General features: G+C 36.9%; 2 protein-coding genes across 9 annotated transcripts in view; both read right to left on the reverse strand.

Annotated features, from left to right (window-relative positions):
• RABGAP1 (RAB GTPase activating protein 1) overlaps window positions 1-23,295 on the reverse strand; it is a 160,619-nt gene that overhangs the window by 63,933 nt on the left and 73,391 nt on the right. For all 8 annotated transcript variants that reach the window (XM_014840614.3, XM_014840613.3, XM_070518787.1 and 5 more), the window contains one exon: window positions 21,716-21,866. In XM_014840614.3, the coding sequence (XP_014696100.1) occupies window positions 21,716-21,866 (151 nt within the window). The remainder of the gene's footprint in view (window positions 1-21,715; window positions 21,867-23,295) is intronic.
• Window positions 3,527-21,689, reverse strand: GPR21 (G protein-coupled receptor 21). Its single transcript, XM_014840623.3, has 2 exons — window positions 8,378-21,689; window positions 3,527-7,951 (listed from the first exon to the last, which is right to left on the reverse strand). Exon 2 carries the CDS (start codon window positions 7,557-7,559, stop codon window positions 6,510-6,512), a length of 1,050 nt encoding a protein of 349 aa, XP_014696109.1. The 5' UTR covers window positions 7,560-7,951; window positions 8,378-21,689; the 3' UTR covers window positions 3,527-6,509.

Consider the following 23,295-nt stretch of genomic DNA (forward strand, 5'->3'; position numbering starts at 1 on the left):
TTGCTTCTTTTTGCTCCTCCCCTCTTAACTTTAGGATTCAGCTTTGTCAATGCTGCTGAGTCAGTTACCACTTGTCCACTGGATTTCTATATTCCAAAATTTTGTTGGCTTCATTCATCTGCTATAGTCTCTGCTCCTCTTCTATTCGTCCATATGTATTATATCTTTGCTATTCTTTTCAGTGGAGTTAACAGAAATAAATATCCATATTCAATCTGCTATATTTAGCAGGAAGTTTATGATGTTTTTCAAGTCTAGGAGTTAGCTTATATATTGATTAGTTTCTTAATCTCTCTAAGTTTTCTCACATGTAAAATAGGAATAATAAAAATAACTACCTGGTATGTTTCTGTGAGAATTAAATGAGGCAAGAATGTAGGCTTTGGAGTCAGAAAGAACTGGGTTGGAATGCTAGATCTTCTATTTATTAACTGTGTGACTCTGACAACTGTAAATCTGTTTCCTCACCTATATAATGGGGTTAATAATAGTCACCAGCTCATACATGTTGGGAGGATTAAATCAGACAAAGTTTATAAAATTCTCCTCAAACATAAGCAGCCTCAATTAACATTTATATTGTTGCCCATAATGCTTCCAATATCTAGAATTACACACACACGCACACACCCCATTTCAGCCTATTTAAATCTTATTCATTCAGGGCCCAGCTGAGTGAAGCTCAACTCTAACTCCACTGCAAAAGTAACATGGTTTAACAGAAAAGGGCAATGGATTAGCAAGTAGGAAGTCTGGGTATTATCATACATAGATGTGTAGCCACTATACTGGTTTCCTGTTTGGAAAAGAGAGAATCAGATCAAATGATCTCTAAGGTCTTTTCCAGCTCAAATGTCCATCCCCATCTCGGTTGCCAGACATGATCTGACATTCTATATACTTAATGTTTCAATGCCTATTATCTGCCTTATGTTGTTAATTTTTATAGGTTGTTTCATATATCTTGCTTTTCTAACTAGACAGTATATAGGTGCTACATGAAAGCCAAGATGAGTTGCTCCCCCAAAACTATCATAAATAAGGCCACCCTCTGAACATTAAATCATAAAACCATATATTATGGTAAAGGATAAGACAAGTGACATAAAACCACCTCAAAAAGAAAGAATAAATAGCAGGCTTGCAAGACTACTAAGACTTGCAAGGAACCTTACTAAAAGACAAGTAACAAAAGAAGTTAACTAAAGAAATAATATGTCAATTAGAAGATATGTCGGTCAGTATTGGAAGCAGAGATGATTCCAACTTTTATTACGATCTCAATGACCAGGTTTCCTGATTGCTGAGACAAGACATCAGGCTTAGTCTGCTACCAATAAATGTTCACATTATAGAACCATATTCTGAGATTCCATCCTCACCAAGCACCATTCTGAATAAGGTTTGGCTTCCCGTGAAGATCTACCAATATGGAAAGACTGCTCCTCACTGCCAAAATCTTTTTTTTATTTTAAACTAATAAACTGACATTATGATTTTATACACGGGCATCATGTGAACTTACCCCAAGAAACAGATCCACGGTGTGCCAACTGTCCCACCAGTAGGCCTTGGTAAATTCCTCCAGAAAAAGTCCCTTTGTGAGGTTTTTTGAAGGACAGATAATCACAGAATTTTTCCACATGAAACATCTAAAAACTATAAAGTTCTACAAGAAAGGAATCGTGTGATCCTTCTTTATATCCTGAGGCCAGCTAGCTATCCTACTGGCATATAGGCAGAGCTTGCTGCATAAATGCTTCTCGATTGCTTCTGAAACTTTCCCTAAAGGCCAACGCTATTGCATAATACAATTTTCCACACCTTTTAGCAGCATCATTTGAAGCACTTCCCTCTGAATACATGACCAATAGTGTGCTAAGAAGAGAAAGGAAAGGGAAGACAGAGCTAGAAAACTGGTAAAGAGTGAAAGGGAGACAAAGCAAAACCATAGAGTTAGAACAGTTTCTTTCACCAACCTATTCTACAGCTCCTCTTTGACTGATTTTTACAGCCTACCTTACCTGGATCCAGAGCCAAGAAGGTGTGATCCAACTACATATTTCTTATCCATGCTGTGAGAAAGTGGCAGTTTGATAGCACTGCCTGAAGTTCCCTGGGACAAGGCTACAGGGCTTCCAGGAGCAAAGTGACCTAGCTTATAGAGCAGGCACATTCCCACACTAGTTTCTTGGTACTAAGAGATATTACTTATTATTTAGAGTCTAGAATGGCCTTCACCAAAGGCAAAATTGCTTATGGCCTCTGGACTACCTTTTGAACATCACTGCTCTATAACAACTAAAAGTAATAATTAGAAAGGGTCATTCACGGATTCTATAAAATTTATTAAAACTTCTGCTCTGAGCCAGGTCCTATATTAGATTTTGGGAATAAAGATATGAAGAGACACTGTTCCCGCTTTCAGAGACTTTGCAGACAAGTACAGGAAGTAAATGAAAACAGTTTTATGTAGAATTTAAAGCTACTGTCATTTTAGAAAGGTGAGGATTTATCATGCCTCTCTTCTCAAATTTGGGATTGCTAAGCAGCCTGGAATAGTCACAAAGCATTGAGCTTCAAAGATCTTAACACAGGGGACCACCACATCATCATGCACAATCTCCTCAGATGTAAAACCATGGCAGAAACAAATAACAATAATCATTTTTATTTGCAAAGCACTTTACATTTTACAAAGTACTTTTACATCCACAATCTAATTCAATCCTCAAAGTAACCCTATGAGGGATGAAGTGATTATTATCTCCTTTTATAGAAGAAATTAAGTGCTTAGAGAAGCAACTTGCCCTTATGAAACTAGTTAATTAGTAACAGTAACATAGATGTTTTGATTCTAATTTCAAAGTTCATTTTAATCGTATCATGATGCCCTTTTGTCACCCAAACTTTGAAGAAAAGCCAAACGACTCGTTTACAGTCATAAGAAATGTCTAGAATATTCCCAGGGTCTGAAAAATATATTAATAAAATGTACATTTAATATGAATATTTAATTTTTCTTCAACCTGAAACAGAAAAATTGTGCAAAAATGAACATATGGAATGACTTACGACGAATTTAAAAAAATCTCATGGTGCCACTATTCTCCCATCCTTAAACTTCCCCAAATCTGATCATATAACAATAAATTCTGGTTTGCCAATAATTTATTTCACAAATCTTTTATGATACAAAAACACAGTCAGTGAAATTAAAACATTTCCTACAAAGCTACTGTGATTTTTCAATCAAATCTGACTCTCCCAGAAATCACTCTACTGTCTGGGAGCCTGTAACCCTGTTGCTTCATTTTCAAGTTCAAAGAGGTGGATAATGCATTTATAGTACAAAAATTCAAGTTTTCCCAATCCTTAAAATACTGAGACCATTGTTCAAGTAAAAAGGAAAAGCCACTATAATAGGCTGAGAAAGGAACTTATCCAGAAATAAAACTTAAAGAAAACCCTTTCCAAAATGGAATTTAGAGAGAGTCAACAGGTCCATGAAAAATTCAAATATCCATTCTGGTGTAAGATTGGTCTTTCATTAAAGTGGAGCACTGTCCTTTTGTAACTGCTTTTCCACTCTAAGAAGGAAAAAAACCACACACCTTCATTGACATCATTTTATAAGAACACAGAACTAATTCACAAATATAACAATTAGAATAGTCTTATTTTAAAATTTACTATGAAATAATTTCAACACAATTACCAAAAGCTGTGCTTCCTCTTGTATCAGTCATATACCATATAAAGTTAAATGTGCTGTCTTGCCAAAGCCCAAGGTAATTGAGTCTAAAAATACACTTTTTACTCATTCTGAACTAGTCAGATTGGTATTTAAATCAAACGTCATCAAATGTTGCATTAAATAAGGCTACTTAAATACAAACTCTCCAAATGTATCACATAGAAACTGCCCCTAGCCACATAAGATTGTATGATTGCATCCAAGAGTGTACCCTCTCCCCAACACACACACAAAAATAAAAACAAGAAAAGCACTAGAGACAATGAATGTGAGAATAAAATTGATACCTGAAAGAAACAGAGTTTATAAGGTCCAATGAAGATAAGCTAAACTGGAAAGACATCCGATATTAAGCAAGTATCAGTTGTGGGAGCTTTATTTTTCTTTAAAATTATTGTATCTACCTAGTTTCTACTTTAGTTTTACGCTGCGATACTGATAAAGATTCTCATGTGAAAAAAATACCTATAATAACATCTAAATTTGGTATTAGGACAAAAACTTAAAAATCTATTAACAAAAGCTTATTAAAAGAGTTGTCTTTCCAGTCACTAAAAGACCAGCTTGATTAACCATTTCTAGATAATTAAACAGATATTTTCTCTTTTCCATTCTTACAAGATAAAACCCTATTGGAGGAAAAATTTAAAGGGCTCAGCCCCCAAGTAAAATCTACTGATTTAAACATCAGTTTTTTAATAAAAATTAAGTCTTTAAAGATTTCCATATTTGCTAAATTGAAAATTCACAAGCAAACTGCAAATGTGAACAGATTACATTCTCCAATATACATGAAAGAAAAGAAATTTTGATTTTTTAGATCAGTGCCACTTACATAAAGGGGAAATATGTATAACTATTTTTCAGAATCCAACAGAAAAGGTTTTCCACTTCAAATGGCAATTTAACAAAGCCACTGCTAACATAACTTGCAATTTCAATATGAGTTCTAAATTTTAAAGCAGCTTAGAATCCTATTTTCTAACACTAAATGTAAAGAGCAAGCAAGCTTTTGGGAAGAACTCAGAATCTGAAGTTTGAATGTTTATATAATACTTATTTACTTAAAAGTTTAAATGAACACATTTGAGGGTGACATCAAACCGATATCTAAAACCCAAAATCCTAAGAATTTTATTGTAAAAGGGGGTAGGAGGTTTTCTAATATCATGACCAAAAACCAAAGCATGCCTGCCTGTTTTATAAATATCCATGTCCTTTCTTGGATTCAAAATCTACTTTTACCCATGTCCCTTGGGTTTCTTCCATCTTCCAACTCACTGAACACCATTGTCGCATTCAGATTACAACATCTAGCCAAAGGCAGAGATCACATAAGTCCCCTAAAGACTTCCAAAACATTAGAACCAGTAAAAAAGTAGAGGAAATACTCTCATGCCTGGAGCTGCTGGGAAATCCTCCTCTTTTTTCAGAAAAATAAATCTCTTGCTCTTAAAGATAATCACTTTTAAGAACAAATTAGAGTACTCTCAATTAATAATTCTACAGAATAACAATAATAAAATGCTACAGATTTTGCAAGTATTTTGGCCTAAAAAAAGATTAGTATGGAAAGAACTGTATCCCAAAGGATTTTTTTCCAGAAAGAGAATAGCAGTAAGAGAGACTGCTGATTAGATTAAACAGAATTTCTCCTTCTCTCATTCAAATGTGGGTTCCTGAACACTTTTAAAAAGAATTAGTTGCTACTTTATTAGTTGATTCCATTTAACCACAAATTTAATTTCAATTAACCCCCTTCTATTTTGAAAACGAGCTAGTTAAGTGCATAATTCACGACTTAGTTGCTTAGGGCAACTTTCTCCCTGATATTCTCATATTTCAGAAGTCTCTGGATAAAAAGAGAGAAGACTCAAGACATATTTTTAAATATTTTCATCATAAAAATGGCAGCCAACAGCCTATCATTTAATTATTTTTCAACTTACTCAAACACGTTTTGCTATAAAAGAAAAATCTAACTAAATACATGCATGTGTGGGCAAAAGGCATGGGCAAAAATACTGCAACACAATCACTTCCTATGCACACATTTCTTCAGATCTCCGTAAAGTATGGCACAAAAAGCAGCCCAGTTTTTCATAAATTGCATGATTTACTGCATTTTTGCTTCATGGTTCATTGCAAAATTCTAAAATTAATGTCTAAGTGTTCACATTATTCACTGTATTGAGAATTCTCTCAAGAGATAAGACAAAACATTTGGCTTTTTAAATGACAGTGCTGCAATCTGCAATATAGGCATACTTTGGCACACAAAAATAAAATTTAAAAACTCTGTTAATTCATCACTGTATTTTAACACTCCCTGTTAAAAGAAATCAATTGCATATGAAGCCCAAACAGCTGGAAAGAACCCAGAAAAGCAAGAAGAAAATGATGACTTTTTAAAATGCTGACGCTTTTCACACCTAGGTTCAGTCATGCCAGCTGCAGAGAGGTGTTAGATATGGCTTTATTCATTTTAAATCTGAGAACTGTAGTCATTTTCTATGACATTACAAAAATTGGAACCAACAGCAATTTATCTTCATGGTCCTGATTCAAAGTACTTTTTAAAAAATCATTTCTGCAAACTTAGAAGGTATTTTGGATGGATCATTTGTTTGCTATTGCTTAGAGTCAAATTATTTTGTCCCAGATTTCCTACTGAACTCAGAATACAAAGAGATAAAAAGGAAAGACACACACACACACCCTCCACACACAGTGACCCAATATCTGAACCACTTCAGACATGGCATCCATTAAGGGGGCCTTTGTTCCTAACTGTGTAAGGGTCCTTAGCTATGGTCTGACTTGCACAAGAAGTACACATGGCCCCTGAGAGGCGCTTCAGTCCCCTTTGGAAGACGCTGTTGGAGAGACTATAAATGACACAGTTGCAGAAACTGTTACTAATCGCAAGCCAGGTCGTCAAGAAGGATGCGAAGCGGTTGCTGCGGCCAGTAGAGCTCTCCAACAAGAAGTAGATGATGTACGGCAACCAGAGGATGTAAAATACACTAGTAATTCGGAACAGAACCATGGCATAGCGCTTATCAGGACAGGCCTGCACCTCCCCAGTCTCCCCACTCTGGCTGCTGAAGCGGGCTTGCCTTTCGCTGATTTCCTTTGTGTGCTGTTGGCAGATTCGGAAGATGTTGAAATAGGTGAAGCACACAATGAGGGCTGCTGGGGCATATAACATCATCACGATGAACAGGGTGAAGTAGGGGTCGGTGTGCCAGGACTCCGCACACCAGTGAAACACATCTCCATGATATCCAGGTTTGCCCCAGTCGAAAAAGGAAGGCAGGAAGACCAGGGTGGAGTACAGCCAAATCAGGAAAATACACAGGCGTAGTCTCCAGGGTGTAACCACAGTATTATAGGTTAAAGGTTTAGTGATGGCAATATATCTATCGATGCTGATACAGGCCAGAGAGGCCATGGAGACACTCTTCAGAACCGATACTACAAAACCAAATACCTGGCAAGTCAAGGACTCCTCTACTGGAAGGGGGTAGTGGAGGAGAGATAAAGAAGGGACCAGGCAGCTTACCCCAACCAAGAGGTCAGCATACGCCATAGTCTGAATAAAATAACTTGTAGTGTGGTGGTTCAACAAAGGTGCACAGTGAAATACAAAAATCACAATGATGTTGCCAGAAATAATCAATACAGTTAGAAAGACAATAATCAACACTTCCAAAAGGCAAAAATTGACAGTTTCCAAATAGCCAAATGCCAAGAGGCAAAAAGGGCGGCTGCTCTGATTACCATCCAAGGTGGAGTTCATCTTGAGCTCAGGAGTGATCTCTCACTTCATGCTGCCGCTTGACTGCTGCCAACAGTTCAAAGGAGCAGCTGCTGTCATTGCGGTCAGCTCTGTGTGTTTGTAATAATGCCAGAGGAGCCTTAGTCCCCAAGCTCCCGATGCTGCTGCTCTGGTGCATTGCCTGCAGTGCCATTCCCCTTTAAATCCTTGGAATAGGGAGAGCCAGCAGCAGTTATCTGGCCAGTCCCAGATGAGGCCATAGTACCAGGTTTACCATACACATAGCACCAGGGGAGTAAGGCAAACTCTGGGTACAATGTCTTCAGGCCAATGAGGGTAGGGGGTAGGGGCAGAAGAGAAGGGAAGAAGACTAGGAGCTTCAGCAGGAGTTGTAATGAGGCTCCTCTGAACAGCTGATAGAAGAAAAGGAGAAAGCATTTTACATTTGCATCCAATGCCCTAATCAAAGAACCTGGCTAGCTCAGGCTCTCCCCCCAACTCCATCCCACCCCACCCAGTACAACTATTCATGGCTACTCTCAGTAGCACCCCACATAACTGGTCCTTACTCTACAGAGGAGGCACACCACAGCAAGCTTTCATGATCAACATAAAACAAAATCAATCGCAGATCAATCTACCCCCATTTCCTTTCATTTGAGCCTTCTGGGGGAGAAAAGGAATCGGCTGATAGCATTTCTCAAAATATTTTACTATAATTACCACTAATAAAATTAGCTAAGATAACTTATTTTCTTCATTGATTCCAATGTAATATTTTGCCTTTTTGAAAACATTTCAACACAATTTATCTGTCTAGCTTAATCTCAGAGTGTTACCTGTAAGTCTGCAAGCTGTAATCCAAACAAAAGCCACAAAACATCCTTAACAGAAAGCCTTGTAAAGCAGGAATGTGCCTCAGCCCCGTTTACCGCAGCACTGAGACACAGAGGGAGGGGATAAAGGAGTAGGAGGGGAAAAGGGAGAAGAGGGGGCTTGGGAAAAGGAAGAAGCGGGGGAGGGGAAAAAAAATGCCTGTGTGCGCACATACTCGGGCATCTTTAGCAGCTTATTAGAATTCATCGCCATAGAGGTGCTCCCCGATTTCCAGACTGCACAGTGGGGGGATAACTTAACATGCCTGCAGTGCAGTGTTTGAAAGCTGTTTCCTCGTCTGTCTGGAATCCCCCTTCTTGTAGATGAACAGAATTTAGACAGCTAGTAAGAAGTGGTAGTAACCCGGAGAGAGTGCCAGCCAGGAATTAGACTGAAACATACTGCCAAAGGGCTAATGCTGAGGGGAAATTCCTGTTTTCTTGTAGCATTTTCCCAAGGAACAAAGAGCAATGTTAAAGAATGAAAGTGTGTTATCAGTTCACGGCAACTGAGGAATCATAATTCAGCTGCACAAATTCTAGCTGGAAACCTAAATATTCAGCATTAATTTTCTCTCACAATTCAACAGATAATGGCCAATATTAAGATGACCAAAATAACAAGAAAACTTAAAATTCAGTTTTTCAAGAGAAAAATAAAGAAAATCTCACGCAATCTGAATACTGCAGAAATAGCACAGACATAGAAGAGGAATTACATCGTTCCTGTATTTGACACTACGCTATAGTTCTGAGATGCCATTTCTTGCTTCCAGCTTGCTGGGCAGTACACAAATATACAAACAAAAGATGAAAAAGCAAACGTATCCATTTCCACCCAGACTTGAAAATTACAGGAAGTCTCTCGGTACAACTTAGCGTTTGTATCTAAGAATACACAATCTTGTTTGTGCCTACTTAAAACAATGCAAATTGGGATTATATTGTGGCTCTTATGGTAATGCCATAAATGATGACAATTTTCAGCTAATTAGAAATGTATATTTTTGCTATCTTTTCCTTTAGGTGTCTTTGGACTGTCAATTCATCCTTCTAAATAAAGTTCCATACATCCTGTAGAGTAAAATAAACAAATGTTGGCATTTGTAAGCATCCCAGAAGGTCTGCACACCTGGGTGGAGATACACATTATGTGATCCAACTTTCATTTTTCATTTGTTTCGCACACATGCTTTCTCATTGCAGGCAAATGGCCACCCATAATCAGAATTCAATTAATTACATTTTAAGATCTGAAGCACTCTGCTTATTACACAAATGCAAGGAACCAAACACCTATTGAGCATAAGCTTAACAGCTATATTTGACAGGTCTTACTGGAAAATATGGCAAAGTATGGTATAGTAAAAAGACCTATGGCACTGAACACACTCATCTGGTTCAAATTCTTGCTCTAACATGACTTAGCCTCAGTTTCATCATCTATAAAATGGGTGTAATACTCTCTATTTCAAGGAGTTGTTGAGAAATAAAGGAGACAGCATACAAAATGATTACCAATACTTAGCACATAGTGGGTATATAAATTTACTCACTTTCTTCTCATACAACTAAAATAACCCTCCTAAATAGCCCGTGGTTTCCCACCAATCATGTTGCATTGCTTGAGGCTGAGTTCCTCTGAATCCTCAAGTGCCCTCTCTTACTGTGACTGTCCGCTTCTAAGGCACACAACAGTGATTTGCATACTTTGCTGTCATGCATTCCTCACATACATTGAGGCTATTCCATATGTAAGGCACTAAAGGTACCTGGAAAGAAGGAATGATGATATGGCATCAATTATTCCCTCTAGACAAATAATTTCTCTGCCTATGTCGCCAGCCCTGACTCTCTTGAGCTCCCTTTCCCACCTACAATTTGCCTGCTAGTCAGACATCTTCCACTTGGATGTCCTGTAGAGACTTCAATCATAGCATATCCAAAATTAAATACACTTTTCCCACCAAACAAACCTCTTTCATTTTTTTCCAACGTTTTTCCAGGCTCTCGGGAACGAAACTTAAGAATCATCTTGATCACTCTCTCCCTCAATGTACTGTTCTTAGTCACCAAGTCCTGGGAATCTATTTCTACAACAGCTCTCAAATTCATTTCCTCCTTTCAGTTTTTAATACTTTACTTTAGGCCATCACTAAATATCATCTAGACTTCTAGTCTTGTCCATTTTTCTAATCTATTCATTTCCACCTTGTTGAAATATCCAATAGCACAAGCTTTAATATGGTACTCTACCGTTCAAGAAGACTCAATGGCTCCCTATTACCTTTCCAATCTGATTTCACTATTCCACGTCCCCCCAAACACCTTGTCCTCCAGCCAAACTAGGTTACCCACTATTCTTTATTTTAGAACTCCCATTTTTTGAGTGCTCAATAAATATTGAATAAAAAAGGAATGATTTGAAAGAGTTATATTTCAATAAATGGAAAAAAAAATTAAGCAAAGTCAGGAGCCCAGGCTTTCCCAACTACTTGTGAACTTGGGCATGTAACTTATTCTCTATACATCTCAGGTATCTCATGTATAAAACTAGACAGTTATGCTGATAAAAGCAGATATTACCTTGGCTGATAACTTGAAAAAATTAAAAATGTAATAAAAACGCAATGAAACTACCAGCTGTTATATTGCTGTCATAAATACAATAATAGTTCTTTCAACTTCCTTTCTATTTTAGTAAAACCACTCTTGGAGTTATAATCAAAATATTCATATAGGAAACTTAAAAAAAAAACAAGGCCTGATGGCTACATTCAAATCAGTCAAGAGAAATGTTTTGTCTTGGATTAAAGAAAAACATTTTCTTCAGAAGAGACAAATTATTAATGACATGAGCGGGTGGCAATAAATCTATGTCCTCACAAAAATCTATACAAACATTTCCTTTTTAAAATAACGCAACCTCATGATTTGTTTTTTTTCTAAAAGACATAGTAACTTTTTGCACATATATGACTGGAAGGAAATATATTAAAAATCAACTCTATTTTTCACTGGACGGTGGGATTACAAGCAATTGCTCGTTTTTTCTTTTTGGTTGTCCATATTTTCTGAATTTCCCAATTCTGTGTATTATTTCTATAATCAGATTTTTTAAAAAACAGACCGAGTTATATTATATAACACGCCCCTTTTGGTTAAAGCTAACAAAAAAACCTGGCTGCAAGATGTCCTCCCAGAGCCAGAACGAGTGGATGAGGCCAGGTTTAAGTGACCTTCTTCACCGCACTCAGCTCCACTTGTCCTTATGCCATCAAAGCAGTATTCCTTCACAGAGTCACTGGGGTACTCAATCTAACTCAAAATGGACCTTAGAGCCCCAGTTAAAAACTCTTGCAAAATGAGAATAAACTAGATGAACCACATGAAATTGCCAATATTTAACCTTTTTATTTCTGGTTAAATATTTTCTGATCTATAAAAATGGCACCTTCTATATGGTCCAACCTCATACTAAAAAATTAAAATATCAATGACAGAACTAAAAAGGAAACAAGGCAGAAAGGGAAAGGAAACATGAAACAAAAGAGGGAAAAGACTATTCAAATTATTCTTCTCCCAACCTACTCAGCAGCTTAATTATTACAAATAAGAAAGGATCAATCTCACTTCTTCAAATTCGTAAGATTCATTTCTGGGCACTATATCACTTATGAGCTTTAAATGTTGCTTTATTTAATTAACATATTTCAGTGCAGCCAATGTGGGTATATTTATATCAGTGCCATTCCAAAACCAATCTGAGGTACTTTGACTCATCTTTTATTCCTCCTTCTCTCTCACCTCCCACATTCATTCAATCACCAAGCGTCAAGGATTTTACCTCTGAAATTTCTCTCAAATAGCATCTCCTTCTCTATCCCTTCTGCCACTACTCCAATCCAAGTCACAATTATCTCTTACCTGAATTACTAACAGGTTTCCCTGCAAGTAATCTTACTCCATTCTAACTCAGGTAACCAGAATGGTCTTTTAAAAACTAATAGTGATAACACAAATAATAACAATACCTAAGCAGTAATTTATACTATGGGCTATGAACTGTACTAAGTGTTTTCATGCACTAATTAAGTTAATTCTAAAAACTCTGCAAATAAGGTACTACTATTATCCCATTTTATAGATAAGGAGACAAAAATCTAACGTTAAATTGCCCAATGTCAATGGCTTGAATACAGCAGAACTAGGATTTGAACCAAGACAAAATCTACCTTTAGATGGACACTCTAAACCACTTTGCATACTGCCTTCTAAACCTGAATATGTAATCTGCCTGCATAAAATGCTTCAATGACATTCTATAGCCTGAAATCTTAAATAGGCCTTATTTAAAGCTTTTTAAGATTTGGTTCCTACCTACCTTCTCTGGTCTGATCTCCTTTAATACACTATGAAATTGTCAAGCTCTTTCTCACCCTTGAGTACGTTTTCCCCTCTGACTTTTAACACCACACACACCATGCAGCACCCTATCCTACCCCAATAACCTTCCTGGATAATTTCTGAACAAGAGACCTTTTTGAAACCTTAGATGAGAACTTCTCGTCATTTACAACACAGCAATATGTATTTTCTCTTCTGTAACTGTCATGTAACTTTACTGTAATTGGTTAATTAACTGCCTATTTCCCTCATTAGACTGTAGCCTCCCACAAACCAGGGAACAGGTATATTTTATTCATGGGCATATCCACAAGACTCAGGGCTGGCACAAAGTAGGCTTTCAAAGCTAATTCTAATTGACTAAATAACAAATGTCTAATAAAACAATAGGCAATTCTGCTTTTAGATGGAAAGATCTTTCATGTAAAACCCCAGTATGATACCTGTTTAATTCATCTATAATTATTAGGTTGATATGTATGAAACTATTTGTCGACCAAAAATTGTCAAGTATCAGCAATTTTAATATGATCAAACCTAATACATTTCCAGTCTTATAACTCAGGAAATCTTTAGCTCTCCCTGGACAGAAATGACTTACAGAAACTCGCTAGAGGTGACAGGACTTTACAGAGATGGGATTTGGGGATTTAAAATTATTTTCACAAAGAACAATTTGAAGGAACCTTGTCTTAGTCCATTTGGGCTACTATAACAAAAAGACCATAGACTAAATGGCTTATAAACAACAGAAATTTATTTCTCAAAGTTCTGGAGGCTGGGAAGTCCAAGAGCAAGGTGTTGGCAGATTCGGTGTTTGGTGAGGATCCACAGCCGTCTTTCGCCGTATCCTCACATGGCGGAAGGGACAAAGGACCTCTCTGGGGTCTTTTTAATAAGGATACTAATCCCATTTATAAGGGCTCTGCCCTCTTGACCTAATCACCTCCCAGAGGCCCCACCTCCAAATACCACTGCACTGGAGGGATTAGGATTTCAACATACAAATTTTGGGGGGACAAAAACATTCAGTCTGTAGCAGACCTATTACAGCAACTGCTACAGAGGAGCAGACAATATAGTTCCAGAAGTCCACTCACAGTCTATTTTCTTATAGAATCAGATAGCAAGAATACTCAGTTGTGAAACAGTAGAATCACAGGTTATTTTGAGGGGCAGGACTCAAACACGTTATCTAATTTTCCAGAATGTTAAAGCTTAAAGGAAGATCATTTACTTCAGTAACCTCATTTCAGAGAAGAGGGAATGAACGGTCATAGGTGCAGAACTCCATTTGAGTTCACATAAGCTAGTGAGAGAGCTGAAAGTAGTACTCAGGCTCCCTAACTCCATGGTCAGAACTCTTTCGGCTAAACTGACCTCTTTTTGGTTTGGTATCCACCAGCAGGTTCTTATGATTAAATATTGAATCCTTGACTACTACCAAATCTACCGAGAGAAGTTTTTAATTAAAAACAAAACAATCTGAGTAACAACAAAATTATAATTAGATACTTAAATTATTTTCCAGATTGCTAAAATGTGGCTGAGCCTCCAGGGCTTCCTGGGACAAACAATTAGACACGCAAGTATTGGTTATACAGGCTTGCTACTACTTTAGGTTCTGGATAAAAGCTCGAAATTCATGGCAAAAAATTCTTACCACTGAAGTTTATCACTAAAAGCACTAGAGAAAACAATGCAAGCAGGTTTCAGAAAACACAAGGCTGACTGGACAGGAAGAAAGAGAAACAGAGTATGTTGCTATTTCATTATTCTCTCATTATTAAAAGGATCCGTTAAGGAAGTAGTACTGATGTAAATTTTTCCTACTGAGCAAAATAAATAAAAGGAACAGAAAAAGTCATTGACATAAAAGGTGAAAAATAATCAAAAGAAAGAAGAACCAGAGAATGATTCTGGAAGTTCAAGACCAGAAAGTGTCTTCTTTTTCCTCTATTCTCAACTCCCATTTATCTGATTCACCAGACCCAAACAGTTACAGGTCTTACAACTGGAAGTAAGAAAGGCCTATTAGGGTTTCTTCCCCATGTGTGTCTGACAAGTTCTATTTAGAAACCAGGGTTGAGGAGCCCTTGGTCAAAGACCAGATAGAACAGAAAACAAAGAATCTAGGAGTATTTGGTCTGTAGAAATTTATTCCATGAAGCCAAGGGTAGTTCAATATCAAGAAGACCATCACATGTTGATAGATCACCTATCTACTCCATCAACAAATCGTATTCATTAACAGCTGAAAAAGCTCTTGATAAAATTCCTTAGACATTTCTAATAAAAACTCAAAGCCAGAGGTAGAAGAAAATCACTTAAGTAAAATAAAAATTATTTACCAAAAAAAGAAATGAACAGCGTGCTTTCCGAAAGACTGAAAAATTAAAACCATTTTAGTTAAAATCAGGAATTTGATAGGGATGCCAGTTATCACCATCATCATTTAACACTGTCTTCTAGCAAATGCAATGTCTTCTATCTGATGCTTCTACCAAATATAAAAACAAAAGCAAGAAAATTCAGTATCCTGCATAAACAGTGAAAAAAAGGGAAACGGTTTTTGCTGCTGATACTACTGTTACCTGAAAATCTCAAAAGATGCTAATATAAAATTAGGAGGACTAATCAAAATATCAAGAGGTAGATCAAGAATTAAAAAAATCGTCTATTCTCTATTGTAGCAATTAGCACCTAGAAATGGAAATCAGAAAAAATATTCTATTTGCTATAGCAAGAACACGCTAATTTTGTTTTTCTAAAGACTGGCACCTGAGCTAACATCTATTGCCAATCTTCTTTTTTTCTTCTTCTCCTCCTCCTCAAACCCCCAGTACACAGCTGTATATTTTAGTGGTGAGTGCCTCTGGCTGTGCTATGTGAGACGCCGGCTCACCGTGGTCTGATGAGCAGTGTCATGTCCACGCCCAGGATCCGAAAGAGCAAAACCCTGAGCCACCGAAGTGTAGCATGCAAACTTAACCACTTGACCACGAGGCCGCCCCTCTAAGATAATTCTTAGGAATAAATTTAACAAAAGAGGAACAACACAGAAATGAAGGCAACTCTGAGTCTTTAACAGACAGATAATAAAGTAAAATCTGAACAAGTGGAAAAATACACCATATTCTTAGATGTAACGTATTGTAACAATGTAACTTTTGCCCTAAATTAATATGTAAATTAAATGCAATTCAAATTAGAATCCATACATAACCTATAGGATAGTAGTGGTGGTAAGATTGGAGAAAACGTTTTTAAGGTTTATATGGAAGATTAAACACGTAAGAATAGATAGGAAAAATATGAAATAAGAAACAGTAAAAAAAAGTCTTGCTTTACCAGATATTGGAACATAACTCAGACTCTCCTTAACCAAAACAGTGTTGGTATAGGAATATACAAACAGATCAATAAACAGAACAATCCAGAAACCAATCCCAGTATTTATGAGAATTTAAGATATAACAAAGATGGTAGTTCTAGGCAGTAGGAAAATAGGAGTAGCAGAACTGGTTATCCATCTGGGAGAAAGTAAAATTGGACTGCTATCATATGCCATGTACAAAAATAAATTCCAGATGGATTAAAGATGTAAAAATATAAGACATACAATAAAAATCTTGAAACTACATTTGCAAAATCTAGAGGGAGGAGAGACCTTAACCAAGACACAATTTTCTGCTTAAAAAATGAAAACATTTTGTATGGCATGAAACTATAAACAAAGTCAATAAAAAAAATTAAAGTTTTAGAAATATATTTATAATGAAGACAAAAAATTAATATATAATACATAGAGAATGCTTAGAAATTGACATCTGAAAAAAACTTAAAAGAAAAATGTACAAACAACATGAAGAGGTAATTCACAGAAGAGCAAAATGCTCAATCTTACTGGTAGGCAGGGAATTGCCAACTAAAGATATGGTGGCATCACTTACAGCCATTGATAGTAAAAATTAAATATGGTTATAACTAATTCTGTTTGGAATATGGATCAGAAGGTACTTTCCTACATTGCTGGTAGAACTGTGAACTGTCAGGCTTTTTCAGAGAAGCAAACTGGATATAAGCAAATTAAATATGAAAATTAAATAACCAGGGGCCAGCCCCGTGGCCTAGTGGTTAAGTTTAGCAGGCTCCAGTTTGGCGGTCCAGGTTTGATCCCTGGGCGCAAGACCTACACCAGTCATTGGCAGCCATGCTGTAGCGGCAACCCACGTACAAAACAGGAAGACAGGCACAGATGTTAGCTAAAGGCGAACCTCGCTCAAGCAAAAAGAGGAAGATCAGTAACAGATATTAGCTTAGGATGACTCTTTCTCAGCAAAAAAAGGGAAAAGAAAATTAACCAATTTAAAAAACATGTTACTCTTTGATTCAGCAATCACATTCCTGAGACTCTATTCCATAGAAGTAAAAGATTTAGAATATATGCAGGGATGTTTAGTAAAACACTATTTAGAGGCTAAAAACTGGAAACAAATATCTATGAACAGAAGAACAGCTGAATAAAAGACCACACTTAAAAACAAACAAGGGAGGCAGGCCAGGTATCACAGCAGTTGAGTGCACACGTTCAGCTTTGGCGATCTGGGGTTCGCCGGTTCAGATCCCGGGTACGGACACAGCACCGCTTCACAAGCTATACTGTGGTAGGTGTCCCCCATATAAAGTAGAGGAAGATGGGCAAGGATGTTAGCTCAGGGCCAGTCTTCCTCAGCAAAAAGAAGGAGATTGGCAGCAGTTAGCTCCAGGCTAATCTTCCTCAAAAACAAACAGGGGCCGGCCCAGTGTCGGAGCTGTTAAGTTGGCACGTTCCACTTCTCAGCGGCCTGGGGTTTGCCAATTAGGATCTGGGGTGCGGACATGGCACGGCTTGGCAAAAGCCATGCTGTGGTAGGCGTCCCACGTGTAAAGTAGAGTAAGATGGGCATGGATGTTAGATCAGGGCCTGTTTTCCTCAGCAAAAAGAGGAGGATTGGCAGCAGTTAACTCAGGGTTAATCTTCCTCAAAAAAAAAAACCATATATATATATATAAAATCACATTTATGTGTTTACATGAAATTCTGTATGAGACATATCTGTATAAAGAAATTTTTATTTAAGTTCAAGGATAAACAAATAGTGAGGATAAGAGAAAAGAACAGTTTTGGAATCAGTCCTGAGTTCAAATCTTGCCTCTATCATTTATTTACTAGCTGAGCTATAATAAGCAAATTACTAAGCTTTGCTGAACCTGTTTCCTTATTTCTAAAATGGAAATAGTAATTACCACTTCACAAGGATTTTCTTATGATTGAGATAATGGATATAAAGTGCTCAGCACAGCATCTGACATATATTACGTACTCAAAAAAGGGCAGTTATTATTTATTATATTTTTTCTCGAGACGAAAAATCTAAAAAGTTTTCACTTAAAGAAAACAGGGAGGAGAAAGAGCACATTCTGAACTGCACTGCTTATTGAAATAAGAAACACCTTAAAACATTTATACAGTCACACATTGCTTAACAATGTTGCGGTCAATGATGGACTGCATATATAACAGCGGTCCCATAAGATTAGTACCACATAGCCTAGGTGTGTAGAAGGCTATACCATCTAGGTTTGTGTAAGTACACTCTACGATGTTTGCACAATGATGAAATCACCTAACACATTTCTCAGAATGTGTCCTCATCGTTAAGCAATGCATGACTGTATCCCTATGCTATTCTATATTGCTGAAAGGTCATTTGTCCCTGAATTACAAAAGCCACATGGAAAAATTCCTTACAAGACAGGTCTGACAAAGCAAGATGATGACAAAGACATTCATCAGTTTTATTTGTAACTTAAATTTTTTTTGGCCTTTTTTCTATAAATCAAGTTACTCTTCCTTGCTTTAAATTTAGTCTTTGAAGACGCTAAGCAAAAGACATCTCTAAGGTAATGTACTACATGTGAAATTCCAGAACACAAAGCATGGATCTGGCAAAGAACCCACGTTCAGAATAAATAAATAGCTTCTAGAAATTAGTAATATATATGCATATGTAAATATTATCGTCTACAAATGTATATGTACATAATAATAACCATCTACATAATAATATGTACAAATCCTGCCGTCTTAGTCCATTTGGGCTGCTATAACAAAATACCACAGAGCAAATGGCTTATAAACAGCAGAAGTTTACTGCTTTCAGTTTGGGAGGCTAGAAGTCCAAGAGCAGGGTACCAGCATGGTTGGGCTCTAGTGAAGACCCTCTTCTGGGTAACAGATTGCTAACTTCTTGCTGTGTCCTCACACAGTGGAAGGTGGCAAGGGATCTTTCTGGATCCTCTTTTGTAACAGTGCTGGTCCCTAATCACCTCCCAAAGGCCCCGTCTCCTAATACCATCACCTTGGAGGTTAAGTCTCAACATATGAATTTCAAGGCACACAAACATTCAGACCATAACACCTGCTATATGCTAGAATGTTCACAGCAACTTTATTCATAATAGCTAAAACTGGGGGCGGGGGAAGGTCCAAACATCTATAACAGCAGAATGTTCTAAAAGTGTGACTTATTCAAACAATGGAATACTCTCAGCAATTAAAAACATAAAAGCAAAAAAAAGAGTTGCTGATACACTTGCAAAACAGATGAGCAAAAGAAGTCGGATACAAACAAATACATGCTGCATGACTGTATGACTGCATTTAAATAAAGTTCAAGAACAATCAAAACTAATCTAGGGAGAGAGAAGTCAGAGGAATGGTTCTTCACGGGTGAAGCAGGAGTGGTTATGACTAGAAGGGGACAAGAATAACTTTTCAGGGTGATGGATATGTTCTTCCTCTTGGAAGTGCTCACAGCAGTGTATTTGTACGTAAAATGTCATTGAGCTGTATACTTTAAAGTTATGTATTTTAGCCTATGTAAATAACAGCTCACTATAAAAATAAAAAAAATTTTAAGTAGTTTCTCCCCGCAAAAAAATTCTGAGCAAATTAAAAAATGTCAATTACCATTATCATACAACAATAACAATTATTTCCAAGAAGAGAGAAAGGAAAAGCAATACCAACTTATATAAGATAACACTGTAGTGTAAAACAAAAAAAGCATTCATCAACATTATGATGGTTAAATAATTTGTATTTTCTGATCACCTACCAGCAATTTAAACTAATATACATTCATTAGAAATCTTTTTAGGTTTTAGCCATCTGCATAATGTTTAATGTGAACACATAAACATCACATAAAAGTTTAATGTGAAATACACAGAACACGACGCCAACATATATAAAATATTCATCGAATATATTAGATTTCGTTAACAGCTGATTTTTTACACATCATGTAACTACCAGGTTCCTATTCGAGAAACAGATGTCACCCCTTTGGTAGAATCAAAAGAATAGAATACTTCATGTTTTTAAATTATCTGTATGAATAGCCACACAAAAAACATTTAAGAAATAGTTTTTGGCCAAACATTTCAAAAGACTTCAGAAGAGGAACGAGAAAGATCGAGTTACAAATAAGAATTATATATCCAAAATATGATCTGCCAACAAAAGAAAAAAATCAACTAGGTTCACCTTTGCTGGCTATACATGTTACATACCTTCATTCTTCAAAACCTCCATTTAGACTACAAGTACAATGCTCTTCCATCCTTCCAGGCCTGGGGAGCTCTTTTCTGGAACCGTCTTAAATGTTATATTCCTGAAAAAGACTCTCCTGTTCTCCCAGGCTGAATTAACCACTCCTTTCAATGGCTCCCACTGTGCTTTTTCAGACTATGATATGACATACGTCTATCGTATGACAGTTAAGTGCTTTTGTGTTTGATCACCTAGCTCCAGCATTGTGGTTATAATAGGCACTCAATAAATGCTGGTTAAACAATTATATCAATATAATGGAGGGAATCAGAATATTGGTTCTTGACAGAAAAAACATCTGTCTGAAAATAAGACGATGAGAAGGAATAATATTTTCAGCAAATAAAAGTGATTTTCTGGTGAGGTAAGGTCCAATTTCATGTCCAAATGCTGTTCTTTCCCGATAAGGTTTTGTTTTTTGTTTTTATTTTTAAATAGTAGTTTTATAGAGATGATATTCATTTTTAAAAGAAGTCTCACCCTTCTGTCATACTAAAAAATTCACATGCATAATTGAGGGTTCTGAGTAATTCATTCATAACCCAGGTTTGGGATTTGCATATCATTGGAGAAACTGTTTCCTAAAGATAAACACTTCAAGAATTTGAGAAAATAAAAACAAAAACTAAAACCAGTAACAGGGGCGCAAAGGCACAAAGCATTGCCTAACCTCCCAGAAAATTACTTTAAATTCTTGTATGCTTGTACAAAGAACAGTTTTTGCTGCTTCACTTGCAAAATCTTAAGGAATGCATGAAATTGAGAAGGGGATGCTATAAAAAGTGAGAATTCTTCACTTTAGAGGAATAACTAAAAAAGAATATGGTTTAAGATACCAGACCCATGTTCTTCCAAACACAGAAACTAGAAGTAGGCCTTACCTACAAAAAGCACATTTTGGTAAAGTGTAAAAAGAATTAAAATAAACCAAAGAAAGAATTTTCACATTGTATAGCCCAAATGATCTGACTAAAAATGTAATTATGGTCAAAAAGGATTTAGATACACAACGGGGAGAGGACATCCTGTGCCCCTAAGGTGAAGTCAACCAAGGAAGAAAATCTATGCCTTCTTCGGCCAACACTAGGACCAACTTTGCCCTAAAAGTATAAAAGTTCTATTCTTATATTAGATAAAGGAATTATTAAATTTCTTGGAAATCAAACATCCACAATGATTTTTCATAATAAATTTCGCAAAGGATTAATGCTGAAGCTGAATTATCATCCCCTTACCTTTGTGATGAGAATTCGGTATTTTTCTACCAGGTGGTCGTTGTTGTGACAACCTGCTAGCAGCTGCCAGACTTCTCCTCGAAGAGCTTCAGGAACACCACTTCTTACTAAGGACGACAACTGCTTTGGTCTCACACTCAAATTGAGATGCCTAAAAATAAAGCCATATCCATAAATGCATAAAAGAAAGATCCTCTAAAGAGTGCTATTTTATGAAAACTACATTAAATAATTTACAATGACTTAATAAAGGTAACATACTAATAAAGAAAAAAAAGTTGCTGAATTAGATGTGGCCAAGATAACATAAAACATTGGGTAGAGGAAAGAATTCTGCAGTCAGACTGCTTCCTAAGTATCTTTAAATTATTGCTCTGCTTCTTTATTTTTTCTCGAGGAAGATTAGCCCTCACTTAACATCCATTGCCAATCCTCCTTTTTTTTGTTGAGGAAGACTGGCCCTGAGTTAACATCTGTGCCCATCTTCCTCTATTTTACATGTGGGACGCCTGCCACAGCACGACTTGGTAAGCAGTGTGTAGGTCTGTGCTGGGAATCTAAATCAGTGAACCCCAGGCCACTAACATGGCACACAAGAACTTAACCACTAAGCCACTGGGCTGGCCCCTACTGTTTTTTTTTTTTTAATAAAAAGCAAGACTGGAAACGATAGGTTTACAGTTGTGGCTTATATCAAAAAAAAAAAAAACAAAGCAAAGATCCAACCAGTGGAGGGGCTGACCCCGTGGCTGAGTGGTTAAGTTCGTGCACTCTGCTGCAGATGGCCCAGTGTTTCGTTGGTTCGAATCCTGGGCGTGGACATGGCACTGCTCATCAAACCACGCTGAGGCGGCATCCCACATGCCACAACTAGAAGGACCCACAACGAAGAATATACAACTATGTACTGGGGGGCTTTGGGGAGAAGACAGAAAAAAATAAAATCTTTAAAAAAAAAAAAAAAAAGATCCAACCAGTGGACACATAGCCAAAGATAAGGGCCTGGCCCTGCATCAAAACTGACAAGTGAACTATATATTTATATGCTCTAAGTTAAAATAAAAATAAAGGCTTTTCAGCAGTTTTTATGATACCTTGCTTCAAGTAATTTTTTTGGAATGACAATGGTAGATAAAAAAGTTTCTACTGGGGGCTGGCCCAGTGGCAATGGTTAAGTTCACGTGCTCTGCTTCGGTGGCCCAGAGTTTGCCGCTTTGGATCTGGGGCACAGACCTACGCGCCACTTATCAAGCCATGCTGTGGCAGGCATCCCACATATAAAATAGAGGAAGATGGGCACAGATGTTAACCCAGGGCCAATCTTCCTCAGCAAAAAGAGGAGGACTGGCAGTGGATGTTAGTTCAGGGCTAATCTTCCTCAAAAATAAAAGTTTCTACTGTACTATTATAACATCAAAACAAGTTACTAAAGTCTTTGAGCTTCATTTATCTCATCTATAAAACGGGGGAAATAAAACTTGTCTTGAAATGTTAGTATCAATTTACAAAGTGCTTCTGCATACAATTTGATTGGATCCTCCCAACAACCATCTGAGGTAGTGGTAGTATCTCCAGTTTTA

Source organism: Equus asinus, chromosome 10 (genome assembly GCF_041296235.1).
Source record: "Equus asinus isolate D_3611 breed Donkey chromosome 10, EquAss-T2T_v2, whole genome shotgun sequence".
NCBI classification, from domain to species: Eukaryota; Metazoa; Chordata; class Mammalia; order Perissodactyla; family Equidae; genus Equus; species Equus asinus.

Bases quoted from the DNA above. Each gene is read 5' to 3' on its own strand.
- GPR21 (XM_014840623.3), bottom strand. From the start codon at position 7,559: ATGAACTCCACCTTGGATGGTAATCAGAGCAGCCGCCCTTTTTGCCTC.